General features: G+C 36.6%; 1 protein-coding gene across 1 annotated transcript in view; it reads right to left on the reverse strand.

Moving 5' to 3' along the window:
- The window catches only part of TTC27 (tetratricopeptide repeat domain 27), a gene marked incomplete at its 3' end in the record, with an annotated part of 120,567 nt that overhangs the window by 75,117 nt on the left and 25,297 nt on the right, over positions 1–20,153 (reverse strand). Inside the window, exons 7-9 of the mRNA XM_080614541.1 lie at positions 17,614–17,750; positions 12,127–12,239; positions 2,416–2,482 (exon numbers count right to left, since the gene is read on the reverse strand). Of these exons, the coding sequence (XP_080470667.1) occupies positions 2,416–2,482; positions 12,127–12,239; positions 17,614–17,750 (317 nt within the window). The remainder of the gene's footprint in view (positions 1–2,415; positions 2,483–12,126; positions 12,240–17,613; positions 17,751–20,153) is intronic.

Below are 20,153 nucleotides of genomic sequence, written 5' to 3' on the forward strand. Positions count from 1 at the left end.
AGTGATAGGGATGCCTGCACATATTGTCCAGCTGTGTTTGTTTCTCTGGAAATCTATCCTGATAGTGGCTGCTGATCTTACAAGGATGAAGCAAGCTGTAACTGACTTAGAAGCTCCATAACAAACCTAAAAAAAACCCCAAAACCAAACAAACAAAAAACCAAACAAAAAACCCAACAAACAAAGAAACCCCAAAAAACACATAAGCTCCTCACAGCCACTGCAATAAACGTTTAAGAAGCAACTTCATCAGCTGTCCATTGAGGAACCAGCCACTAGATGGCAGAAAAATGCAGTTTAATTTGCTCATCATTACAAAGAATTCACTCAACAGATTTCCTACATCACAGATAACAGGTAATATGATCTGTCAAGCAACGTCAGATAAAAGATGACAGTAAAGCTGATTCTTCCCTAGTATATGTGCTATGTTGACTTTTTCTCCTCTGTTGTAAAACCTGAAGAATGTTGAAATGTTTGAAAACTGAAGTGTTAAAACAGCTAAACCCCACACCTAGTTTCATTATTCTGAAAGGTCCACCATTACAGAAGTAAGGCCGACCTTAAAGATGCTGAAGATGTTTTGTTATTACAATATCACTCCATGTAATGTTAAAAGGACAGAATATATGGAGAAGTTATTTCAAGATTCAGGTATATAATGGCTGCTTTTCCACCCAAAAATTATGCAAATAATAATGGGTAGTGAAAATAGTGAAGCAGGGAGTAACAGAAAAGGTCCAGGAAGTTTGACAGGAAATAAAATATGAGAAGCAAAATTCTGAGTTTTCACAAAAAACCCTCAATTTAAAATATATTATTTTTACAACAAAAGCGACAGTTTGTTTTAAGAAAATTATATTCATGTCTTGAAACTTCATACATTTGCATTAACTTTTTTAAAAAATATATTGTAATAATTTCTCCATTTTTTTAAAAGCTTGCACTATTTGGCTCTTTTTTCATTCCTACAGCCTTCTCTATGTGTGCATTTCCTTACTTTGTACATATTTATTCTTTCTGTAAGTTTTTTCCTCTCCTTTAATGGTCACCATTCTTTAATAACATCACTGGGTACCCTCAATTACTACAACACATGAGAGTTAACAGTCACATTTTTTCTCCATCTCAATTTTTTCCCTTCTCTCTATTCCTACCCTAAAAAAACCCCAAAAACCAACAAACCCCCAAAACTACAGTTCAAAACAAATACTTCAAAAACTGTATTATGAGAAAGCACTATAATCACTGTAGCAAAGAGAAAACCTACAAACCCCCAATTGTTTCACAGCGGTTCACTCAGCTCCCTCATGTAGATCTTACATGTACTCTATTAGCATAGATGAGCTAAACATTACTGTAAAACCAACCTATTTTACATTTACCTATTTAATGCAAAGATTAGGATTTTCTTTTTTACAGACTGAACTTTTCACCACCACAAAAAAACAAACAACCCAACGAAACATTACTACATTTAACCTTAGATTACTGCCTGTAGTCCTTTTAGATAACTACAAAGTCAGTGAAAAAAATTCTCACTCTACTGAAATCAAAGGGATTTTTACCAAGATCCTATCTGCAAACTTTTAACAAGAATTTATTTTTTTCATATGGCACTATTACAGCAAATGTAATAGTCTCAGACCACAATGCTTGGGTAGGAGAGCAAGCCCTTCTTACTGCACCAAAGCTGACCTCTAACATTGTGGAAAGTAAGAAAAAATTACAATATAATCAAAGGCCTTTCTTCCTCCACCCCCCCTATAATGTACTGTTGAAAACACAGAAAAGCAGAAAAGACCAAGCAGCAAACTAATATTTGTCTTGAGTTAAAAAAAAAAAAATCCCAAAAGAAACACCACAAACCAAAAAACCACCACATAGAAAAAATACCAAGTTAGTATTTTCAAGGCACTTTGAAAGTAACAGAATTGTTCTGCAACAAATCAGCCACTGAACCAGGAATAAACACGTCAAAACAGAACATGTGATACATGGACTGAATAAATCTGACAGAACAAAGCTGAAATTCCTTTCAAACTCCACTTAAACACTGTTTAAAGAAGGACACTTTCAACACCAGTGCCGTAGGAAGTGTTTGCTATAAAAATGCACCGTTGAATATTGCATTCTAATTCATATACTTACTACAAATTAAAACAAAAAATGTTCTGTTTTCCAGTGAAATTAAATGTTTCAATGTCAAGCTTATCCCACATGATGATGGCTGGATTGAACTGCAGCACCACTTTAATTTCTTGAAATACACAAAATTTAATGAAATGACTGAGCACTAAAAAGAATATTTGTTTATAGTTTCATGGTTGATGTGATTAACAGGTTACTGCTCGATACTTCACTTACTCTGTAAGTGATAACATGTTTACTAAGAAGTCAGGATGAGTTACTTACTGAAGTAAAAGCCAGAAGTTCCTCTTCAGTTAATTTGTGTATTGGGTTGTTCTTTTGAAGGTCTATACTGTAAAGGAAACAAAAACACACAAAAAAATATGCTATTTTAAACTTTACTATACTGCTATACAGAACATTTTTCAAGCTTGCATAAATGTAAAAGTACATTCTGGAAAACTGTTACAATGACAAATGGGAGTATGGTATGTGCAGAAGGCAGCCTAGACCTAGGAGCAGTTGCAGAACAGAAAGAACCATTTAGCAGACCAAGATACTTCAGTAATACCTTTCTAATACCATTCTAAATTGAAACACCTTACTCAGTTTAAACTCACGGGAATAACAATTTTACAAATACTTTTAAGTTTTAAAGCCATTCTCTGCTTATACCGTGGTCTGTTTTCAGTCAAAATTCTATGACTAAGTGGATATAGATTATACAAAACAAAGCCACTAAATATCAAAAAAGTCCCAAAGGGTAAAGCACACATCCTCTTTCTAGTCACTCTAGGTACATGACCACAGCTGTCCATCTTTCACTGACCGGCATTACCACTAGCTTGTAGTACACAAATGGGGAAAAACAGAAGAATATACAGAGATGAGAATTACATTATTTTATTCACAGTTGGACATGTTTTCAGAGATAATAAAGAAACTGGGCTTACAACTCAATGTGGATGGATGTTCTCTTTAGTCAACAGACCACTAACATTTACATGTATACTACAAGAGATACCTCTAAGTGGCACAAAGGGCAACATAGCTAATATTCAAGCTCCCTGTGAAAACAAAAAAAAGTATCACATGAAAATATATCCTAAATCATGGCACAGAGTATGGATGATCACAAAAGCTATATAGTGGTGATATACATAAGCTTAAATTCATCATAATATTCTTTAACTTTGCAGCAGGCTTCATATTATAGGTTAAAATTGCAAAGATAGTATATTAATTGTGATGATAGGTCACAGATTGAAATTATGCTCCCTTATCTTAGTTTGGAGGCAAGACTTTGCTGCAGTCTGACTTTCTTCTTGCTTTGTTAATTCTTCTTAGTACATATGATACAATTACCATTACAGAAATAACAGTCAATAATTTGATTAAAACTTGTTACTAGCCACAAGAACAAGGTACAGAATAGAGGCTGTCTGTCAAAAAATCAATTATATTTAAAATGACATGGCGATCAACAAAGGTTCCTGAGGACAACAGAAAGCAAATATCACTCCTATCTTTTGGAAGAGCAAGAAGGAGGATCCAGGTTAACCTCACCTCATTCCTTGGAAATAATATGAAACAAATCGCCCTTGAAGACATTTCTTAACTCATGGAGGGAGGAGTCAGTAGACATTCACCAAGGGGAAGTCATGTTTAATCAACTTATAACCTCTATGATGAAATGACTGGCTTGGTAGATTTCGGGAGAGAGATGGACATTGCTCACCTGGACTTCAGTCAGGCTTTCAGCACTGTTTTCATCAGATATTCATTAAGAAGCTCGTAAGCAGACAGTGAGATGGACTGAAAACCAGCTGGACAGGTAGGCCCAGAAGGTTGTGATAAGTAGCAGAAAGTCTAGTTGGAAGCCAATAGCTAATGGTGTACTCCAGAATTTTTTCATTGCTTAACAAAATTTTTCAGGAGAACAGGGAAGTAATAAAGAAATTCCCTGCTTCAGGCACTTCTTCCCTTGTCCAATGTCAGCTGCTAGCAGAAATAGTTACAGTCAGCTTGAGGTAGTCAACTGAAGTCACTAAACACTGATCACTAATACAAATGTGACTTCAGATGAAAAAATAACACGTTTCTCTATTCATCAGGAGTAGGAGGAAGTAAAGAAGGCAGCAAGAAAACTTGAAATATAACAAGAACACCACAGCAGCAAGGCAGCCAGAACACTGACACAACCATAGCTTTTGAAAGCCATGGGTAAACCAAGTGACAGCTAAATTTTCACAAAACTGGAACTTATTTTTCATCATCCTAAACATAATTTTTCAACATCCTAAACATAACTTCATTCAAACAGAAAGGATTAATCCGCTCCTTATTCTAGACAGATTTTTGTCACAGCTGCAGTTCTTCCAGATCAAAGCAATGCTATAATAGGTCTCCAATTTCCATTTCTGCCACATCCATGTAAAATGCCTTAAGACACATAAGTACAGTAATAGAAACCTTGAAACACAGGAGAAAAATGAAATTGTTTTAATGATTTTCCAATCTAAATCAAATAAAATTTAAAGTTGTGTTTTAAATCTGAATGTAGAGTAGAATTGTAGGTTGCTTTTAAACATTTTTAATGACGGTATCAGCTCCTGTCAGAGTATCTTCCAGACATTTCACTTCTATGCCCTGTATTTGTTCTGATTTCAAGAACAGGTAAAGCAGTTCACCCCAGAGAATTTCAGGAGTTGAAATCAGAGTGGAATTTAGGAGCTGTTGCTGTAGGTTTTATGATCAGGCATATTTTCATAACAACATGAAGAGAAGTCACTAATCACCACATCATTCACCTTTCGTATTTTCTGTTCACTCTAGAATCATGTCTTAGGTAGTTGAATAGAATAGAAAAAGGAAAGAAAACAAAGTGTCCTGGTTTCAGCAGTAGCAGTCATTTTTCTCCTCCTTAGTAGCTGGTGCAGTGCTGTGCTTTTGACTTTCAGCCTGGGAACAGCACTGATAACACCAATGGTTTTAGTTGTTGCTCAGTAATGTTTAGTCTGACAAAGGACTTTGTGAGTCTCATGCTCTGACAGGGAGGAGGGGCAGCCGGAAGGAACCCGAGACAGGAAACCTGACCCAAAACTAGCCAAAGAGGTATTCCATACCACAGCACGTCATGCCCACTATATAAACTGGGGGCAGTTACCCGGAAGGGCTAGATCACTGCTTGGGTCAGGCTGGGTATCAGTCAGCAGGTGGTGAGCAGTTGTATTCTCTTTCCTTGTTATTTCTCTTATCATTATTATTATTGGTGGTAGCAGTAGTGGTTTGTGACATACCTTAGTTACTGGGCTGTTCTTATCTCAACCTGTGGGAGTTACATTCTTTTGATTCTCCTCCCCATCCCTCCAGGAGTGGGGAATGGAATGGGGAGAGTGAGTGAGTGGCTGTGTGGTTCTGGGCTGCCAGATGGGCTTAAACCATGACACAAAGAGAAGTAGATAAAAATAGACAGATAAAACAGAACTCTAAAGTAAGACCTATTCTGCAGCAGGAAAAAAGTATTTTGTAGTAAATCAGCAAAAGCTAATTCCCTATAGCTTACAATTTACAACCAATGCTTTAATCTGATTAATCAGATCTACATTGGCAGCCTAATGAATAAGGTATCCAGTTTAACTAGTTATATAGTTTGCAACATAAATAGCCATAATCTTTGTAATAGTGGAATTAATAGCAATCATTCTAAAGCATCCCTTTTTGGATGACGACTCAAAAATTTTTTTGTTTCAAGAACTGATTTAGAAAGTTGACAAATGTTAAACAATATTGTTAAAAGCTATTAAAAATGAAACACTGCTCTTCAAAAAACTGAAGTTGCATTAAAACAGAATACAGAAAGCATCAAGGAGTCTGGATAATAGGTAATAATAATAAAATATACCTAAAAACTTAATTATGGAGTCCAAAAACTGTTTCAGGAGCAACTAACCAAGAGAGCCAAAATCAGTGCTAAATCCTTCTTCCTATACAGCAGGAACAAAAATTTTGAGATCCCACATGACCTGATCACAGCCCTGGTATAAAAGCCATTTTAGAGAAGCTCTATGAGTTCATTGCCTTAGCATTACAGAAGAATGGGTCCCAGGGACCCTTTCTGGGTAAGGGAGAGAATCACAAGAGAGACTCTCTCAAATTAAAAAGCTGCAGGAGAGGCTATATGCTAAGAATTTTGATGCTAAAAAATTAACAGGATAAAGAATAGCTAGAAAAAAAAGTTTTAAATTAGTTTTGGGATGAGATAGCTGAGACACTAAAAGCAGTGCCTAAGTCCTCATTTAGAACTGTGTCAGCGCCTGAAGATAAGAGAGCAACAAAAATGACGCCAACCTTTAAAATTGGTGTCAGGGGATCAGTGAAACTACTGGCTTTACGAGCATATCATGTGGAAGGCATGTAAGAAGAGACTATATAATGAACAGAAGGATTAGAGATACCTGGACAAATGTGTGTGGGGAGTCGGCCAGGAATCTGTAGAAAAATATTTCTGCTTTACAAACCTGTTTGGGGCTTTTGGAAGGTTTAACCAGCTTAAGGATATACATGAGCTGCTTGATGAAGTCAACTTGGATCTCTAGGATATTTTGAGAAGACCCTCACCAAAAAGGATTTTTAAAAAGAAACTGAGCCTTTATATGAGATAAGAATAGATGTCTTGGCAAAGGTCACTAATTGATTAAAAGGTAGGAAATGGTATGAGACATAATCAGACATCCCAATGGAGGTGACCAGTGCAATCTTGCACAAAATCCAGATTTTGTGATGTGATCCATACGCTATAATATTAATATACAAACTGGAACAGAAGAATGCAATTGAGGTGACAAATTATATTCTTTGAAGTAAGGATGTGATTAGGCAATAAGAAGCTGCAGAAAGACCTAACAGGATAGTACAAAAGGTAATAAAATAAAATATCAAGCAATGCACAATAGAAAGCATAATCCTGGCTCCACAAAAAATGGTAGGTTCCAATCCAATCATTTCTATTCAAGAGCACCTCTTTAGCACTGCAGCTGCATGAAAACACTAGCTCAGTACTAGGCAGCTGTTAAAAAGGCAAATCAATATGTAATTAATTAGGAAAATAACACAGAATCACATACTGGAGTATACTACATAAAGCATACAAATCGATAACGAAGCCTACATAAAGTATTACATAAAACCTTTGTTCGTCCATCCACGACTAGTATGTTCTGTTCTTGGCCTTCATTTCAAGAAAGAATAATTCAGTACTGGAAAAAATTCAGAAACAGACTGCTAGAACAATTGCTTTATGATGATGAATAATTGTTTTATGCCTTATAAATATGTAACAACTTCTACAAAAGGAATGTCTGACTAGGGTAGGCCCAACCAAAGGGGGATATTGCAGAGATTTTCAAAATTGTTAGGATATAGGTGAGTTAAGTCACTAAATGAAGCCAGTGGCAACCAAATCGTGACAAATATTTAAGATACATTGAGCATGCAGACAAGGCAGATTAGGCTCAGGAAATCACTTTTTAGAGTCTGGGAAAATATTAGGGAGAAAGAAGCAACACATGCCTGCCTTGTTATTGTTCACCCTTAGGTATCTCTTCGCAGTCACTCTTGAAGAAGAGTGTAAAGTTAGATGGCTGAAGGCAACTGCTGTTTGTTTGCTTATGTTTCCTGGCATGTTACCTCTCTGCAAGTACAAACAATTCAAATTCAAGTTCCTCAGGTAACTACAGTTAACTAGCATGAAATGTATGATGAAAAACAGACATGTCAAATTTTCCACACAGGCATTCTAATGATTATTTGCTGATTTTTGATGCAGTTTGTTTTTACCAACTGTGTTAATTTTGTGAATAGAGAAGAGCTAAACCCAATGAATTGATCACTTTACAAGCTTTTTTTAAGTTTCACAAAAGTATTTAAAGAGACTAACACTTTTCATGTGAGCATTTTGAACAGCAAGACAGGAAGCTTATTTCCCTACTGGGAACTTCTTCACACAGTCATACGTACTGGTGCACAGCAATGTATTTTGTAGCAATGATTTTAAGCAGCCATAAACTGATCATGGTGAGATCATTGTCTGGCACCTGTAATTGGTTTGTTTCAAAAAAATAGTAATAATTTACACCTACATGATATGTTTGTCAGGATTGGCCAGAGTGACAAAAAGTATTTAACAGAAAAACTGTCATCACTTTTAATGTTGTCCAAGATTTTACGTAGTAGCTTTTACTTTCATTGGACAAGATGTGTAAGCTCTGGCTTTCCACAGTCACTTTAACATAACCTTTTCCATCTCAATGGCTTGGAAGAAAGAATGCTCTCTCTTATAAAATGAGGTGAAAACAGTTGTTTACCTGCTGTTGCCTTGTACTTCTGATACAAGCTATATTGCATGACCTTGCTATAAAGTGCAAAGAAGGCTGCAATTATATATACCTAAAATCTTAATAAGCACCTAACTTTAACCATGTAAAATTTAGGCCTTTAATCTAGCTAAAAGTCTACACTTTCTTCAAAGTCCATGCAAAAATACAGAAAAATGTAGGGAGCGATTTAACCCATTGTAAAATAAGTGCCTGAAGTGAAATAAATCACACTCTGCAGGTACTGGTTCCTCCATTGACTAAAGAACAGAAAGCTAAGATCAGATTCTCAAATTTCAACTAGCTAAATATATTCCTGTTTCACCTACTCAAGTTTCCCAAAATGGATATTGGGATTTTATTCTTCTAATTACTCAATTGATTCAAAGCTCATATTTAGTAATTCTGTTAAAAGCCTTTTAGTCTTAATGCTGTTTAGTGCTTATGCAGCTGTTTCATGTATGCTTCTACAACTCATTCTGTAAACTGTATAATATATTATTATCAAATGCAAAATAAATTACTGTAAAATAAAAGTTATGCTTCCTGATGCTTTCCTTACCAGCTGAAGACTGGTGCAGTCTGCAACTGAGCTGAGGTACCTCCAATATAACACACTACTTTGGTCTGAGTTGATTCTTGACAAACAGCAAAAAATTAAGAAATAACCAGCCATTGGACATTAGTCTTTGCTTTCTTAGAACTTCTAAAAGCTCCTCCTTTTTAAAAAAATGGTGAATCAAGTGATGAGACGGGATTTCTTTCCAAGCTGCTGACACACAGCTGCTGTTGCCTATTCTAACAGCCATCTACTATGGGCTATTTCTAAGAGACAAGGGAAACAGACTCCCCTCTTAGTTTCTCAGCATTTTGGTATCTATACTATATTAACACATTATTTAAACCATACATTAGTCCATTCTTTTATTTTATTTTTATTTTTGTATTGGAACTTTAATATCTTTTTCCATTTGCCTCTGAAAGTTTAGTTCTAGACTCTACGCAATGTTCTGGCCACAGTCTGAAGGCTTGACTGTAAAATAAATTTTATAATATCATGACTAGTTATTTTCATCTAAAATATCACAAAAAAGTCCTAGCCAAGTGATGCTTCTGCACTCCTACAAGTTTACTCTAGTATTTCCTTTAGGTTGCATTACTCCTGCAGTGAGATGATCTGAAGACACTCCTAGACAACATCCTTCCTACAGAGATACTACAAAATCTGTATTTGTTGGAATAGGAAACCTTTGTGTAAACAAGGCAGACTGAGATGGTTTCCCACACACACACTCTGTTTTAGCTACAGTTTCATTATCATAAGAGGAAAATGTTTTTTTAGATTTAGTTTCACAGACTGGTATTTGGAGGAAGAAACAGAATAGCCAAACACTCCAAAGGAAACTGCCTCAAATTATTGATGCCACAGAGGACTGGATGGGTACAGTTTACATTGCTACTTGTTTATAATTGATTATTTTTCATGAGAATAACAGAGAGAGATCTAAAAAAAAAGAAATAAATATATATATATAACTGATCCAGGCTCACGCATGCTATTTCCAAGCTAGGTTATGCATACTGCACAAGATACTGCTTCAATTTTTGTAAAGACAACACATATGAGATACTTTATATCCTCTTAAAATGTTACTGGGGAGGAGGAGATAAAGATGTCTGCATTGATAGTGTAATAGTACTTTGTTTAGACACTTAATCATTGTAACCTACTTGAAATTAAGCTTATTTCACAGACGGAAACATTATGTGTATTCAGGTAATTCCATAGCATCCTATGTAACTGTAATTGTCTTCCAAAAACTGTAACAATTTTCAGTCTGTTCTGCTATCCACAAACATTTCTGCATGCTGCTGATTGAGCTAGCATTACTTAGCTACAAATATATCAGCTGAATTAAGGGGCACTTCTGTAAAATTTGTTGCAAAATAAATACTAGCAAACACAGTGAAATATATAGGAAAAAAAATTTCTCACATTTACTCTTTTTCTTTACCTGCAGGTTGCCTTTCTTCAACAAACCAGGTCAGTCTCTTAAAGCTTATTTGCATTAGAAAAAACATCCACTGCTCACAATGTCAGTCAACAACAGATGCCATTGAGGTGATGCTAGATCTAAAGCGAAGTCTAGTTACAACTGCTTTGGAAAGTTAAAGGAATTCTGAAGCCAAGTTATTATGAAATTAGTTATTTACTCTATAGAACTGAAGTCCTCAAGCATAAAAGAAAACCAAGGAATTTTCTACAGCTTAGGTTTGAGAAGTATGCTTTGTTTAAAAGCCAGCACTAAATGCTTTAACATATATATGCTTCCTTGCAAACTGATATGCCAATAGCTTATATAAACACCAAGGGTACAGCCAGCAATTCAAGCCTAAACTCCACTCAGTCACAATGTTTATATCCTAAATTCCCTTCAAAGAACAGTTCTGAAAATTGATATTCTAGTAGCATTTCTGCAACATGGCTGGATATCAAATCTTGTCTTCATCTATGACTGAAATAGCTTCAGTTGTTTAACACCATCTAAACCCCTGAATGGCATTTACCATTTCTGCAAGGAAGCAACACTGAAAACTTTTTCGTTGGTTGTTTTTAGTTTCTTTAATGAGCTTCTTGCCTTGAGTCCTGCCAAACTCACATGCCACTTGGATTAACTATAATGTACACACAGAGCTGGGAGTCAAAATAGTTTTTAGCCACTATTCGGAGCATGACAGTAGTGGTTTCAAAGTGACATACTGTGGTGAAGAAACCTACTGTGCAGCCAAGTCAATGTCAAACACAAATTCTACCCTTTCAGAAAGAGACCAATAGACAAAATTTCCTTCAGAAGGATGGAGGCAGGAGGGATTAAATATTCTGAACACAAGACAATACTGTGTTAAAAAATTAAATGCATGTGACAGTGCTTCTCAGGAAGGGGAAAGCCTTGACTTGAGTCAGCGTAAAAGATTGAAAGTGACTTGGTCAGGAATGTATGTCAACCCACTGTTCACTCCACTCCTTTTTTCCTCAACCTGGATCTACATGGGGCCTTGAAAAAAAGACAAGCTTAAGTCTCAGGGAATAAAGAAAACATGAAGCCACAGTACATATTCCACTCATGAATTCCTGATTACAGTGGATGGCTGAATGGTTAAAAGCACAGCTGAAACCGCAGACATCTGACTTCAACTATATAGCCAAGCAGGTGTTGGGCCCTTCAAAAAGCTGCAGTCTGAGAAATGGGCATATGAAAGGACACAATCTTCTCTCCACCAATGATTTCCACTGCACTTTATGGGACAAGAAGAGGAAAATAACTGAAAATTTTGGCAAGTGGGAAGAGGAGGGGTAGAGAGATATTATAATGTGCTACAGAACAAGCAAAGGATAAAAGAACAATATTAGCAACTAATGAAACAGTGCTGAAATTCTGAACTGGACACTAAGTTCACTCTGAGATAACCGAAAATTCTGCCCACATATAATGCAAGTCATACTATTTTAGCCAGACTACATAATAATGAAGGAAAAAAAGCCTCATTGACTCGCCACTTCATTATCACAATTATTCATGCAGTTTTGGGTTTTTTTTTTAATAATTGTGAACTAATTTACCATATTCCAAGGATTACAGCAAGCTCTTCCGCACACAAATCTGGTACTTGGTACTGATCAGCATCTGCTAATTTTATCTCATTAAGCAACGTATCATCATTTAAGTCATAATTCTGTGGAATAGAAAAAAAATAAAGTAAATACAAACTGTTACAGAGAAATTTATGCCTTCAAAATATGAAAAAAAAAAAGTAACTTGTTTGAAACAGATAATACCAACATCAGAAAGAGACACAATGGAAAGTAATTTACCATTCTGTAACTGTGATAGAATAACTAACTAAGCCAGTAGAATGAAGTACCATCCGAATCAGTTTTACTACAAGTATACTGGCTGTCACGCAGGAAGAACAGCATTCAGCGCAACTTTAAAATTACCTGAATGTTGATATTTTACTTAAGGGCTGAAGAAGATTTTACTTTTCAAGTTGTTGCTCATAGTGTTACCAAAAATGTTGTCCTTTATTTTATATATATTTTAAAAAAACCAAACAGTCCTTAAACCAACTATTGTACTACTGGTTTTTAGTTACCAGTAGTATTTTTTAATAATCTATTAAAAACAGAAAATGGATTACTTTAACAGTTTTTCAAACTTCCTATTCATTTCCCTTTATATTGGTATTTATTTCCAGCAAGCATCTTTCATGTGCAAGGTGAAAACAAGGGTCCATGGAAGAACAAAAAGTGAATAAGAATGCTCTGAAGTGGGCTATCTGCATTCGTAACTGATATTTTATCACTATATAAATGAAACTAAACTGTGAATTGGCAAAGAATGTGAAGAAAATAAATTTGTTTTAAGGGGATAATGAAGACATTCCCACTCTTAGAGGCATATTTAATACCATCATTTTCTTTTCTTGCATTAGCATATATAAGGATTATCTACCATTTCCAGGTGAAAAATATTTTAGAGTACTATGCTATTATAATACAACTTCACTATATGTAGCCTAAGTTGCAAGTTAATATAATACAATTACAAAAAAATTTCCAGCTTCTGGCCTACATAATCTTTAAAATCTAACCTGGATAAACAGTACTAATTGCTTTAATGTCACTATGAATATTGATCAACTGAACTGTACTGCAACTGTATGCTACTATTTTAAAGCCTGATTTCCATCCCTAGGCTTAAAAATAAATTCCTTATTCCCCGAAAACATAAAATCAGCTCTGAATTTTTTTAGATCTAATCAAACTCTTATAAGATGCCACTTCATATCAGGAGTCCTTATGCATCACCTCAAGCCTGAAGTTTTCCTTTCACAGTAACTGACTTGTGAGCAAAGCTTTGAATTTAGTTTCAAGTATTTTTAAACGCGAATAGTTTTCCATCTAGTGCCATCTGGGATAACGTAATTGCTCAACACCAGGAGGAAGCAAGAAGCACTTGACCAGAATTCAGCCCAGCTACCAGTCCAACAATAAGTCACATTGCTATTTTGGTTGTATTTTTAATGGAATTAAATTACTGACTGCTTAATTGCAAAATAGATTGTTTAGTCACCTTACTGAATAATAACAGGGGGATAACTTTAAGACCATAGAAGTAAGCACTCCAAAACAGGAAATGAAGATTAATTGTGACCAGTCTTAATTTGGCCTTTTTACATATTGGCAAAGTTTATAATTCTCTTAGGAATTTTTTCCACTCATCCAGGACAATTCCTATCTTTAGACAAATAAAGAGTACTTTCTTTTACCTGAAAATGGCAGATGTAAAATAGAACACTGGACAAGGAAAGAAAATTTCCCTATAATAATTTTGCAGCATGATTACAGGCCTTTTACCTTTCCATGCATGTATGTTAATTCTGTGGAAATTCTCAGCACCTCTCAAGGCTTTGCTTTTATGCATTTGCCATGAATAGTCTTTTAAAAGTCTACAAGACAGATCAAGCACCCGCCCTAAACTTAGACAGAGATGCAATGATGTTGTCAGTAGTTTTTGGTAATAGCATTAACTCCAATTTTTAGCTAAAATAGCTTCAGGGTACACTCAGGGCTGACAAATTTGAGACCATACCTGGCAAAAGAAACACTAGGACTCACTGGTAAAGTTAACACTGACAAATTACATGAACAAGTTGTATTTTGATACTACATTATTCATAAAGACATGCTGGAAAAAGCTAAGGGAAAAATCAAAAACTTTAACTGGTAATTCAACAAACACATGAATTGGAGAATCTATTTAGTCAAGCCTGGTCTAATGCCTGTGACAGAATATTCACACACAGCTTTAATAAAATATCTGAACTTGAAAAACCTCAGGTTTTCTTTAAAGCCATGCATTGTTCTGCTAATATTATTTTCTAGACCTTCTGGCACACACAGAATGCAGAAATAAAAGGTTCCTTTTTTTTTTTTTTTTTTTTTCCCCCCAGAAGCAGACTGTGGGAACAGAAATCCTAACTTTCCTTAATACAGACCCTGAGCAACTTGTGGAGAGAATTATGACACAGTCACTCACACTTGCACAATATTTAATTCCCTCCCTGTAGCCAAAACCTTTCAAGCCCTTTCTAACATCATATCTTTACTTTTCAGAAAAAGCAGATATGCTTACTTTCTCTAGCCTTATTTTGAAGATACATTCTCCAAAATCTTAATAGGAAGGCACGGATAACATAAGCACTACTAATTTTTAAAAGTTCTAAGTATCCTCATTGTCCTTCTCAAACTTTAATGAACAGACCCAAAGCTGCTGAAGTAAGAGGACACACAAATATAGTATTTTATTAGCAAGGACAATATATCCATCCACGGGTCCTGAAGGAGCTGGCGAATGAAGTTGCTAAGCCACTGGCCATCATATTTGAAAAATCATGGCAGTCAGGTGAAGCTCCCGACGACTGGAAAAAAGGAAATACAACCCCCATTTTTAAGAAGGGGAAAATGGATGACCCACGGAATTACAGACCAGTCAGTCTCACCTCTGTGCCTGGCAAAATCTTGGAGCAGATTCTCCTGGAAGGCATGCTAAGGCACATGAAAAACAACAAGGTGCTTGGTGACAGCCAGCATGGCTTCACTAAGGGGAAATCCTGCCTGACCAATTTGGTGGCCTTCTAGGATGGGGCTACGGAACTGATGGACAGGGGCAGAGCAGTTGACGTCATCTACCTGGACTTGTGCAAAGCCTTTGACACTGTCCCACATGACATCCTTGTCTCTAAATTGGAGAGACATCAATTTGATGGGTGGACCACTCGGTGGATAAAGAACTGGCTGGATGGCCGCACACAAAGAGTTGTGGTCAATGGCTCTATGTCCACCTGGAGACCAGTAACGAGTGGTGTCCCTCAGGGATCAGTGTTGGGACCGGTCTTGTTCAACATCTTTGTCGGTGACAGGGACAGTGGGATTGAGCGCGTCCTCAGCAAGTTTGCTGATGACACCAAGCTGTGTGGTTCAGTTGATATGCCGGAGGGAAGGGATGCCATCCAGAGGGACCTTGACACGCTTGTGAGGTGGGCTGATGCCAACCTGATGAAGTTTAACCATGCCAAGTGCAAGGTCCTACACCTGGGTCGGAGCAATCCCAGGCACAGCTACAGGCTGGGCAGAGAAGAGATTCAGAGCAGCCCTAAGGAGAAGGACTTAGGGGTGTTGGTTGATGAGAAAATGAACATGAGCCGGCTTCAGTGTGCGCTCGCAGCCCAGAAAGCCAACCGTATCCTGGGATGCATCAAAAGGAGCATGACCAGCAGGTCGAAGGAGGTGATCCTGCCCCTCTACTCTGCTCTCGTGAGACCTCACTTGGAGTATTGTGTGCAATTCTGGTGTCCTCAACATAAAAAGGACTTGGAACTGTTGGAACAAGTCCAGAGGAGGGCCACGAGGATGATCAGGGGACTGGAGCACCTCCCGTATGGAGACAGGTTGAGAAAGTTGGGGCTGTTCAGCCTGGAGAAGAGAAGGCTGCGTGGAGACCTCATAGCAGCCTTCCAGTATCTGAAGGGGGCCTACAAGGATGCTGGGGAGGGACTCTTCATCAGGGACTGTAGTGACAGGACAAGGGGTAACGGGTTCAAACTTAAACAGGGGAAGTTTAGATTGGATATAAGGAAGAAATTCTTTACTGAGAGGGTGGTGAGGCACTGGAATGGGTTGTCCAGGGAAGTTGTGAATGCTCCATCCTTGGCGGTGTTCAAGGCCAGGTTGGATGAGGCCTTGGGTGACATGGTTTAGTGTGAGGTGTCCCTGCCCATGGCAGGGGGGTTGGAACTAGATGATCTCAAGGTCCTTTCCAACCCTAACTATTCTATGATTCTATGATTCTATGATTCTATTACAGTCCAGTTTATACCTACAGCCTAAAACAGTGTTGTCCTTATTTTACGCCAAACTAAGGTCCTTATCAGACAGTCTACAAAGGCAAATTCTTCAGAAAGTTGCAAATAACTGGATAAAACAGTTATACAATATCTCAGTTAGGGACTCTTCGAGAACAATGCATCCTATCATCTTAAAGGTCTTTCCAACCTAAAGGATTCTATGATTTAGTTCTAGGTAAGTTGTAGCAAGTAAGGTAAGGCTTTAAGTCTGACACTCACCAAGTGGCCTCACCTGAGCTCTCACTATCCTTAAATAGGTTCCTATACATAGTTCTAAGCACAAGTTGTTATCATATATGCAGTCAATCTCTTTTCATCAAATCAAATACAACACTAAGGACATACTAATGGACAAGCAAAAAAATAAAAATGCTAGGGCGGTCTCCTAAGATATTTGTGTGTTCAATGTAGAAATAGAGAAGTACTGCCAAATTTTTTGCTTAACATCCCTGCTTGACCTGGAAGTCTATCAAGGCATAACCCCTTTTTTATAAAGGCTTTCCAACTTAAAGAATAAGTCTTGGACCATAATGCCTCAGTTTATCTCTGGATTCTTTTGCAAATTCAAATAACCTTAACCCCTGACCAGAACTTCTCATGAGGGAAAAATGCCATTCCAAAACAATTCAGAGGTTGTTGAGCCATTTATTGTCAAACTCATCATGCACAGCCTTAAGATCAGTTGGGCCAAGTCATGTAATTCATGCCAGTAGGAATACCTAGATCAATTTCCTATCTTCACACTGTCATTAAACACAACTGTCAGTCCTTAGCAATCCATGCTTTTCTGTGATGCCTGCAGGCTATTTTTAAAAACCTTTCTCTTTTAAAAACTTTTTCTCTCATCTATTTTCCTAACTCCATCACTCTCAGTCACTGTAAATTAATACATGAACTGTGGAAGAGCATATTTGCAAATATGCTTTTAGCTGAGTAGCCACATCCATCTTGCAGACAATCATTGTATTAACCCATGTATTTTAATACTAGACAGACATCTACCCTGCACCTTTTCCAAAAGCTCTCAGAAATCAGTTAAGTTTATACTAGGCACCACACACTTTTCACTTGAAGACACTCAAGAAAAGCTTCAGAACATTGTAATTTTAATAAATTAATACAATTCTCCTCAAATACTTACCATTGTTAAGTTTTCTAGAGGTGTTGGAGCTGGACTTAGTTCACTGTGAGGAAGAAGGAATTCATCTGTTCTTTGGACATCCAAAATAAGCTGTGCAACATATTTTTCCTGAAATCTTGTTCTCTTCCCCAAAGCACCTACAGAAAATCAATATAAATTTATATTAATGAACACTAAGAACCAGTAATCCCATTAAGCACAAGAAAGTTGCTCACAATAAAGCAAATTAAAGACAGAAGCCCATTAAGAATTAGCCTATGAAGTTTATCAGTGGTTTAAATCTGCTTGATCTCTTAGCAGTGAGCTACATGTGGTTTTGCCATGACATACAAACAAACGTGTATTACAAACATGCAAATGCAGCGAGGAAGGGCTCGCAAAGCCACTTTTAGGTAAATTTTCCACCATATTGTCTCTTGAAAACTCATAGTAATCAAGATTCATCCCTAGCAATAAGCCACAAGCAATTGTTTGTCTGCTAAAAGTTAATGACAACATAGAGACACTTAGGCAAATGAAAATCCCACAGTATTTTACAGGCCATAACTTTAAATATTTCAAATCTCCATTTGGAGACAGGCCTACAAAGAAGAATCACACGCATGACGTTACCATAATACAGCATATAAGACATGTAAAAGTAACGTGAGAGAGTGAAATAGCAAACCAGTGAAAGCCGTCTACTGAATTTATAAGATTCAGAATGCATAACGTGAAATGCCTCTCAGGGTTGTTTCTTCAGTTTCTTATTGGACCCTCAGACATATTGGCATATTTCTCCTCCCTTTTTACTAATTTTTAGGTGGCAATTGGCATTTATACCAAATTGAAAAGAAAAACATGTCTGTTCTTCCTCTGTTAGCAACCCAGATTGCAAGCTGCAACCTTGATTTCCAAGTTGCAATCAGAGAAATTGTAGAACAGTTCCAACATGGTAACTTAAAATAACAGAATCCTAACCAGAGCCAAAATGGACCTAAAAATTGGTTAAAAAAAAAAAAAAAAACCCTTAAAATCTGGGGGTTTGCTTGCTTATTGTTGAATATTGTGTCATAGTAATAATGTGAAAGCCAAATAACAGAATCAGAGGACTGAATGCTGATCCACTTGCAGGACATAAAATCTCTGAGGTAAAGATGATTGACTGTTCATGTGACGAAAGCCTGAGGACAAGGCTATTGTCACTAAGAATTACCTAGCATAGGCACTGAAATAGCAGTCACCCCTTATCTTCCTGAAGGTGGAAACACAGCAGTAGGGAAGACAGAAATAAACTTGGTTTCTCCTTTTCTGCCAATTACCCATTTAATGGGTAAGCCCTGTGTTACGAGTTTATGAAGAAAAGATTCTAAAAATACCACATTAAAATCACAAGGCACACTGCAGAGAAGACACAGAGAAAGAAATACTGGATAATGATTTATACTAATTTTATGTGGTAGCGATCAATTTGCGATTTTATCACTTGAAAATAATTATACTGTAATTTACTTCCTATTACGTCTTACTGCTTAAATAGCTAAATAAAACACTTGCAAAGTTATGCTGATTAATAATACATTTACTTGCTACCACCCAGAAACTGTGATTTGTTTATGCTTAGCTGCATACACCTCCCACTCCATTTTTTTTAAGTAAAGAATTCATTATTATTACAGGGACAAAACAGTATTTTTTATTTGGAAAATATACATCATGTGTTGAACCTAGGGGAAAAAAATTGCTTGCTTTATACCACCATATATCCTCATAAAACAGAGGGAATCTACTGAAGAGATTTTACTTTCTGTTCCGTATTAAATATTCCCAGGGATGCATTACTGGGCATGAAAACCAAAACCAGACAATATGCAGATTTCAGAGTTCAGCATTATTAATCCTCCAGATCTGTTGATCTTAAATTTGTTTTGGACTACCATTCCTCATCTTAGTAAATTTAGAAGCATGAAGGACCACATACTTCTCTTTTACTGGAAATTGCTTTGCGGAGTTAGCAATGGTTGTGACTTATTGTGAGGGACAAAGTTATTTTCTCATCAGTGATGAACTCAGCACAGACTTGGATTAAAGGGACTTTAAAAAGTACACAAGCCAAAATAAGTATAATTTATTCTCACATTTCTAGAATAACTTTGGAAAATACTAATTCTAAATTCTCTAAGGACAGCAAACATTTCCATGCCATAATAAAATACTCAACCCATAAGGACTGCAATCAGTAAAGAATAAAAACCTCTTAAAGATCCTTTCCTAAAAAGGAAATTCCTTCCAAAAGCCTTAAAATTGTCTTTCCTACAGACTGAATTTTTACATTAAAGCAAAGTCTTTTCTGATGATGTAACATTCTTTCCATTTAGCCCAAACATGCATGTCAAATGAGTTTGCGTAGAACGTAAACAATTCCCACATGTTCAGCTCAGTTCATTTGCCTTCAGGTTAGACATCCTTCATAACTATTCTAAAAGATTTAAGGAGACAAACCACAGAACTTTTAGGAGTTTCACAACATTTTTCCAAGAGTCTATAACACCACAAACTCT

This window comes from Psittacula echo, assembly GCF_963264785.1.
Source record: "Psittacula echo genome assembly, chromosome: 4".
Taxonomy (NCBI): Eukaryota; Metazoa; Chordata; class Aves; order Psittaciformes; family Psittacidae; genus Psittacula; species Psittacula echo.